The sequence below is a fragment of the Triturus cristatus genome, chromosome 10 (assembly GCF_964204655.1).
Source record: "Triturus cristatus chromosome 10, aTriCri1.1, whole genome shotgun sequence".
In the NCBI taxonomy this organism is placed as follows: domain Eukaryota; kingdom Metazoa; phylum Chordata; class Amphibia; order Caudata; family Salamandridae; genus Triturus; species Triturus cristatus.
In genome coordinates this window covers 1025740592-1025748695 of record NC_140593.1, presented here as the reverse complement: position 1 = coordinate 1025748695, position 8104 = coordinate 1025740592, and the positions used below count along the sequence as shown (strand labels likewise).

Here is an 8104-nt window from a genome sequence, read left to right as displayed (position 1 = left end):
GTCTTGATTCAGAAACACTGATTAAAGTCAGCGGAGGCGTTGAAATGCACAATACTGAGTTATGGTAATGTAACCAATTATTGTCTCTGATGCAAAAAATACACATTTTGTTTATTTTTTTATTTTTGTTGGGCCGACATTTTTCATTGATAGTCTAATCAGACTGAATAAAAACCAGAATGTTTTAAGAGAAAAAAGTACATACCCTACAAATATATATATATAACTGCACTTTATTTTACAGCAAGCATAAGAAAATATGCAAAACAGTTGAAAATCAAATAATGAAATAGTAAAAAAATAAATATATTTTATGATAAATTGGTTGCTTTGAACTTAAAAAAATGGCACAACTGAAAGAAAATTAAAAACATTTACAAATAAATACAAAACAATGATTTGCTTTCTGGCACTTAAGAGGAAGGCATAGTAACAGCTTAATTGGTATGTAACCTTAAGTATAATACAACATCAAAACATATGAGAAAGAACATTAGGAAAAACAAAATGGAGTATTAAGTTTTCATTTTCAAACATTTACTTCCAAGCTACTTAGGTATGTTCAGTGCATTATAAGTACTGGTAATCCATTACCATAAATATACAATCTGGCTGTATTGTTAAATAGCAAGATCTAAATGTATGCTGTTTTCACTCCAAAGTATGTATGTTTTGGGGATTTAACCCAACATTTCTTACAATCTGTACATACGCATTGTCTTTATTAATTCATAAGTCCATAAAGAAGAACTATCTAGAGTGGTGTCACAGAAATAAAAGTAACAACTGTACCTCTTAAGGAAAAACAGGCCTTCACAAAGTGCCTGTAGTTGCAATATATTTGGTCCACATGCTCAATAACTATTGACAGTTCAAAAAAATGTTTCTTCTTGAAGACTACTAAAATTGACAACAAGACAGCATAATTGGAAATAGTCTTATTGTGTAGCCCTCTTCACATCCTTAATGCAGAGTTCGACCATATAGTAAACCAGTATGAGCTGTCAATTTAAGTGAGGTAAAGTTCAGTATTTTAAAGTAAGTATAAATGCCTGAGGCACACCATGTCAGCCTATCATACCACTATAGAAGAACAGCTTACTCTGGCTCCATTACCAAGAATCAAGATTCTTATGTAACTAAGGGAAGAAATTACTAAACCGGGGAGTCTGAACTGTAGATCCCTAAAGAGAAGCCTCAAGAGTGAGTAGTTGGTAAGCCTATCAACAAATGAGATGATCAATGAGAACAGAAATATTGACCCATGGACAAGCAGATGGAGGCATTTTACAATATTGTACAGTTTTATTTCAGAAGCCTTTTCGCATTTTTTTTTTTAAAGAATGCAGGAGTTACTACATTCCTAGTGTCCAAAAAGAAGCACAAAATGTAATCTCTCCACTGTGCTACAAAACACCAACTGCGTTTTCCTTCCCTTAAACACATCTGTAAAAAAGCATCTCAGAGCTTGTGTGCCAGGGATTGATTTTTTTAATCATATTTGTTGCATTCTGTATATTTAGCAAAACTCTATTACTTAACCAACCCAAGAAAGATATTCAGGGGCCAGCAGTACTTTAGGAGCTAAATCAAAGAAAATAATCCAAATTATGTTTTTTTCTGCTTAAAGTTTGAGGAGAGTATCTCAGCTACCAATTAAGTATATGGACATGAAAATACAAGCTTCTGAAATTAACACTAAAACAGAAGCAGACCCCTTTCATTTAGGCAGTCAGTCAGATGCACTCCTGCATTTTAGCAAACAAGGTTCCTTTATTAAAAGAAACCTTTTAAACCAATTTAGAAATAAACAACTGGCTGACTTCTGGTTTCGGCTCCAGACTATGTGACAAAAGAAGATCAGATTGGAAAACATGTCATATACAGTAAACACATTTCTTCATGACATCACGTGTCACAGATACTTAACACAGAACGCAATAAGCTTTTTCCATATTGAAAGGTATACACATTACAGTTTTCTCACAGATGAAAAATATCAGATTATTCAATTACTTATGGACCTAGCAACCTGTCTGTTTGAGAATGCAGGCCAACGCAGATTTTCATAAAGAAACTACTTTTTGAGGTGCATGATACAAAAAGAATTGCACTTGGATACCAGCTGAACCATGCCAACCGTACATTGTGTGGGTTAGTAAACACCATACTTCATAATCCACGGGCATTACATTCTATGTTTACAATAATGCCCTAAACAAACCTAGAACTATATTCTTAACTGGAAATGCCTGTTTCTCATGGTACTACCATCCCTTAGTTCCTCTACAACTTTTTATGTAACAACGTTATAAAAACCTGACACCAGAACTGGTACAAAAATGATGAAATTTTGCATTAGATCAATTATACATGGCCATTGATGTCAAAACCTAACATATACTCCAATCAGACAGAAGAACTTTACATATTTTTCTTCTGCAACATGTTCGGGGATTACTTTATCATATGTATTGTCAACACAACCAGGAAACACTCTTTACTGGAGGCAGATCTTTTTTGTTGGTTTTTTAAATGATAAAATGTCTCGTTCTCCTTTTCATCCAAGTGAGTGCTGCCTTCTTAAATTGTCACAACATTTGGCTTCTTTTTTTGGGTTCTTCCTGCAAATACTCCTAAAATATAAAGAAGAACAATAAGTCAGCTTGTTCTCAATCACAGGTCAGCTCATTAATTTCAAGTTCACATAGTGCTAGGGAACATACGTGTGCAAGCAAATCTACAGCTTGATATAGTATGTTTACCCTGAGTTCATGTCAAAAAGATGAAAATGTACATAGTCCTACAGGTATTCCCGTTTTGTACCTTGAAAAATATGTTTGCTGGGTAGAATATTTTTCATTTCACCTTATTTTGCCTTGTTAGACCAGTTTAGAACTATACATACAACCTGAAAGTTAAAGACTCAGACCCCTGCACAGCAGACACTCCTTTCATGTATCAAGAGAATATTAAAGAGATACGTTTGAAAAGAATTATCATGACAGCAGACATTCATGTTTCTTTACGCCTGAATCAAGAAAGAAGTGTACATGCAGTTTACCCACCTTCCCCCCCCACAGTCGATGAGCTTTCATTTTGCTCTGATTCTATCTGGACTGTGTGACATTTCTTTGCGGAGTCTTTGATTTACTATTGTGGCCAGACAGCAAGTAACAGTGTTTACTTCATTTCATTCCATTACTGGTACTTACATTGCTTTAATTTTAAAGTGTTTTGCGTTTGTGCATTTAGTTTTCTTTTTAATCTTTTAAGGCATTTCCTTCAAGTCATTGCCATTTTCAAAGTCACACGGATTTGCACTTTTACTTTGCATTACTTATTGGGGGCTTATAGCTTTTCCCAAATCTCAAGTATGCTTGTTAATTCATGGCCGTTCGTTTTTAACCCATTTTGTTTTTTATATCAATTGTTGGTTTAGTATCAAATTAACCACCTGACTACAAAGCTATTCAGTCAGGCAGTGCTGAGCTTTCTATGGACATTTCGGCAAGTTCATCCTTTATTTAGCCTTCTTATTTCCGCTCCCAGAGGAAAGGCACCCAAGGCAAATGTACAGTTTCTATCTGCCTCCTCTTTGTGAGACAAACTAATGAAATGAACAAGTCGTCATTTGTGTTGACTAAAATGACATTTTATGGGAGAAAAGGTATATAGGCAACAAGATATTCATCTCTAAATTTTACCACCACCAAATTATTATAACGTAGAGTTCAGACTTGTCCAGTCTGAAAGATGAACAAAAATTGTAGGGTGTCCAAAAACCAGGCTGAAGGAGAACCATCAACTGAGCTAAAGGAAAGCTATAATAATAATAAAAAAAATCTATGTAAGAATCTTGAGTTTGTGGTTTGAAGTCATTTGTACAACTCACAATTTTGGAGAACCCATATTTCTAGATGACCCAGAGGATTTTTTGTTTCCAATCTGTGATCCTGCTTCTGCATGGTAAGAATCTACATTGAAGTCCTAAAAGTTTGGCGGGTAATTATTCAAGCGTGTCTTCACTGACTATTCATATGCCGCAGATGCTATTTACTACCATTGATGCAGTGTGTGGGGGAGGGTGGTGGTGGCATCCTGACCACTCAAGGCTTTGTCTATGGCCCTTTCCCACACTCAATGTATTAAACAACATATTACACTCTGTGTATAAGCTTGCAGACAGCAAGGCGAATTATAATGCGGTGCTTAAGCCCTATCAGACACTGCCTCTGCTTCAGGAGGTGCCCCAGGGCTCCACATTGAGCCCTACTTTATTTAATATATACATGCGCCCCCTGGCAGAGATTGAGCGACACAATGTAACTACTGTGTCTTATGCCGATGATGCGCAACTTACGGTCACCCTTTCCCAGGAAGTGGGAGGTTGGGCTGCACAATTTAGATCTTGCTTGGTGGAGATGGCAGGGTGTATGACCAGTAGGTGTCACAGACTTAATGCCAACAAAACAGAGGTCCTCATTGTTGGTAAAACCCCTCTGTCTGGACCTCCATCTGGTGGCCAGATGTGCTGGGTCCTGTCCCAGCACCTAGGTCAAAGTTAAAGAACTGGGAGTCTGGTTTGACCTTCAGCTGACTTTTGACAGTCAGATAGCTTGTGTTGCAGGAAAATGCTTTAGTACCTTTAAGACTCTAAGGAAGATCAAGGACCTCCTTCCTTTGACCGCCAGGAATGCTATAGTGCAGACAATGGAGACAACTCAGTCGGACTATTGCAATGTTCTCTATATTGGGGCTGCTAAGAGAATATTGCACAAACATCAGACAGTGCAAAATGCGGCTGCACATTTAGGGCCATATGTAGGAAGCCCAATACCGGTCGGTAACGGCCGATTTTCGGTAAATATACCGTTACCGACCGGTATTTAGGCTTTTGCTATGTAGGGGGATCATTTCAGGATTCGGTAATTTACCGAATCGGTAAAATTACCGAATCGGTAATTTTACCGATTCGGTAAATACCGAATCCTGAAATGAGATGTAGGGGGAGTGTGTCGTGGGTGTGGGGATTCGTTATTTGCCACCAACTAAAAGTTGGTGGTAAATGACGAATAGGTGTAAAAAAGCATTTTTGTGCACTTTGAAGTGTGCAATGTGGCAGACATACATGTCCTTAGGGCATGTATGTGCGCCACATGTGCACACATGGACGAATCAGGGGTGCAACTGGGTGTCAATGTGACACCCTGCCACCCATGATGATGCCTCCCCCATTACCGAATCGGTATTTACCGATTCGGTAATGGCAACTGGCTTCCCATTCATTCCTATGGGCCTCCAGGCCCATAGGAATGAATGGGAAGCCAGTTGCCATTACCGAATCGGTAAATACCGATTCTAAAATACCGACACTTACCGATTCGGTATTTTTTTACCTACATTACATTTACCGATTCATAAATACCGAATCGGTAAAATTCGGTATTTAAGAATCGGTAAATGTAATTTACCTACATATGGCCCTTAGTGTTGAAGCTGCCTAGATGTGCACCCTCTGATCCAGCCCCTGCCAAAATGCACTGGCTTCCTCTAAGCAAGAGAATTTCTTTCAAAGCCATGTATGTCACAAAAACGTTAATGGCAGGGGCCCGCGGTATTTGTCCTCTTTTGGTGAAACCTTATCACCCAAGACGCAGTCTCGGGCCTTCTAGTGCTAAGCTGGCGTTGGTTCCCTTTGTGGAAAAAAAGGCCAGATTGGTGGCTGCTCTTTTGGAGCGGCCAAGGTGTGGAGTAGTTTACCTCCCTATCTTAGGATGGAGACTTCGGAAACAGTTTTCCGCAAGATGCTTAAAACTTGGTTATTCCAGCTGCCATACGGCAGGGCCTAGATTGGATATTGTACTGTTGTTAGGAGTATCTTTTCAGTTTTGGTTTGTTAGTTCGCTATTAGGCTAGCTTGGCTGTAGGTTGGTGGGTCAATCATAGGGCGGGGACAAACCTCAGAGTGTAACCAAGCACTTTATAAATCAAATTATTATTGTAAAAGAAAGCGTCTGTGTTTCTGTGCATATATACTAAAAAAAAAGCCAGGTTACAGGCACCCATCATGCAGCTGGTGCAAGCCAGGAGGTCTTAAGTTACCACCTAATATTTCACAAAACAGCTGAAAACAAGGAGAAAGCGCCCAGCACCAAGTTGGTCTATTCTCAATAAAAAAGACCAAAGTGGTTCTCATCACAACAGGAATATTGGTCATAAGACATACATGGTTTGTCTGCATGGTGAATGTAAGTGAAGGACTACCATCAGTATTCAACAATGACAAGACAAAATACTTACAAGCAAGTTACACCTTAACAACCTTCTTTTTACACCATTATTCAAAGATACTTCTAGCTATTGCCTTAAGTACTGTTGGTCCTAAATATTTAAATGAACAATTTCATACTAGGTTGGCTGAATTTGATAATAATGATGCAATATTTTACTTTGGATGTTTGGAACATGTTTAATATAATCAACTTAATGAAGTATACCAAAGTCCCTTTTCATACATAAAACTCCAATTATTCTGTGAATTATACTGATCCAGCATTCAGAAATGCTTTGCCTGCACATCTAGGTTTAATGTAGGTGACCAAAACACTTTGTCCTTGAGATGCATACATTCCCAACATGGTTTGCAAGTACAACAGCTTTCAGCATGAACTGAGAAATGTTCCAATTTCTACATCTCCTTTCCATGTAAATTGATCTCTTCTCACGTACAAAAGCAAATTTGATATGGTCACCCCAAATAGGAGAGCATAAGCATAAGCATAAGTACACAGATTTAAATGACATAAGGATCTATAGCAAACTTTTTTTTTTTAAAGACACAGTAAGCTTCAACTTGGAGTTAAAGGGTTTTAGTCCATGGCAGTTATATTTCATGTGATGCTAATGTGGGTGAGGCATTTGGTTTGAAGCACTTAGAGGTGGTTTTAAGACTCATCAGATAAAAAAATAGGAAAAAAAGTCAATTAGGCGGCCAGAAAGCACTTCATTTAAGAGATACAAGAAACAAGTTACTTACCTGTCCACTGTGTTTCTCCAGAACTTATATCTTTCATAGATTCACATGCCTGAATCTTCCCAGCCGTCCTGGTTAGAGTCTCACGGTAATAACAAGCGGTGCCATAGATTACCATTGCGAACCAGAACAAGTTAAGTGACATTGGTAACCATTCACATTTTAACCAATTAGAGCACAGACCCCCAATAACTCTTCCCCAGCAGGGTCACCATACCTCGGATTCCAAGCATGAGTTTACAAGATTAATGTAAAAGATGTTTGGAGTGGTGAGCCCCAATGGGGAGGAGGGAGGGTCGCATGTGAATCTATGAAATATATCAATACTAGAGAACCAGTGTACAATGAAGTAACTTGTTTCTTCTTGAGTATTGAATCTTTCATAGATTCACATGCTTGAATAAGATAAGTATGCAGTGCAAAGCAGAGGCAGCGGATTGGAAAATCAATCGGATGAAGAAAATGACCATACTTGGATGGTAATTTTGCTAAAATTAACATTTCCTGCTCCAGATATTAAGGTATGCTTTTAGGTTCAAAGTTTTATATGTAGTAAACAACAATTCTTTATCTTACTGACAAAGGCGACGTAAGATTGCTTTCCCAACAGCAGTATCTGTTTTCCAAGAAAAATCCAAACAATAATGCTTAATGAAGGTATGGACATTAGACCGCATTGCTGCTCTGCAAATGTACGCTAAAGAAACCCCAGCAAACAGGGCTGTAGATGTGGCCACTATTCTTGTGGAATGTGCCTTGCCCTTCACGGTCAATAGCCTTCCTGCCTTTTGCCATGACAAAACAATGGCTGCATATACCCATTTGAGCTAAACTGCTCTGTGATATAGTGCAATTCCTTCTAGCAAGGGAAAACACCATTAGTAGTTGGTTGGATTTTCTAAAAGTCTTTGTTCTCTCCATATACAACTTTAAACATCTTCTGACATCCAAAGAATGCAGGAATCTTGCAGTTGTGGTCAAAGGGATTTTAAAGACTGTCGTCAAAACAAACTGGTTTGTTTGAGTGAAACAAAGTTGGAACTTTTGTAATAAATTTAGGATTAGTTG

The 8104-nt window shown here is 38.1% G+C and overlaps 1 protein-coding gene across 6 annotated transcripts in view; it reads right to left on the bottom strand.

Moving 5' to 3' along the window:
- Positions 1-217: 217 nt before the first annotated feature.
- CCP110 (centriolar coiled-coil protein 110) overlaps positions 218-8104 on the bottom strand; it is a 391171-nt gene continuing 383284 nt past the window's right edge. For 3 of the 6 annotated variants that reach the window (XM_085629056.1, XM_085629058.1, XM_085629057.1), the window contains one exon: positions 218-2636. In XM_085629056.1, coding sequence (XP_085485182.1) covers positions 2584-2636 — 53 coding nt within the window. In that variant the 3' untranslated portion in view covers positions 218-2583. The remainder of the gene's footprint in view (positions 2637-8104) is intronic. The other 3 variants (XM_085629059.1, XM_085629062.1, XM_085629061.1) reach the window with 2 other exon arrangements.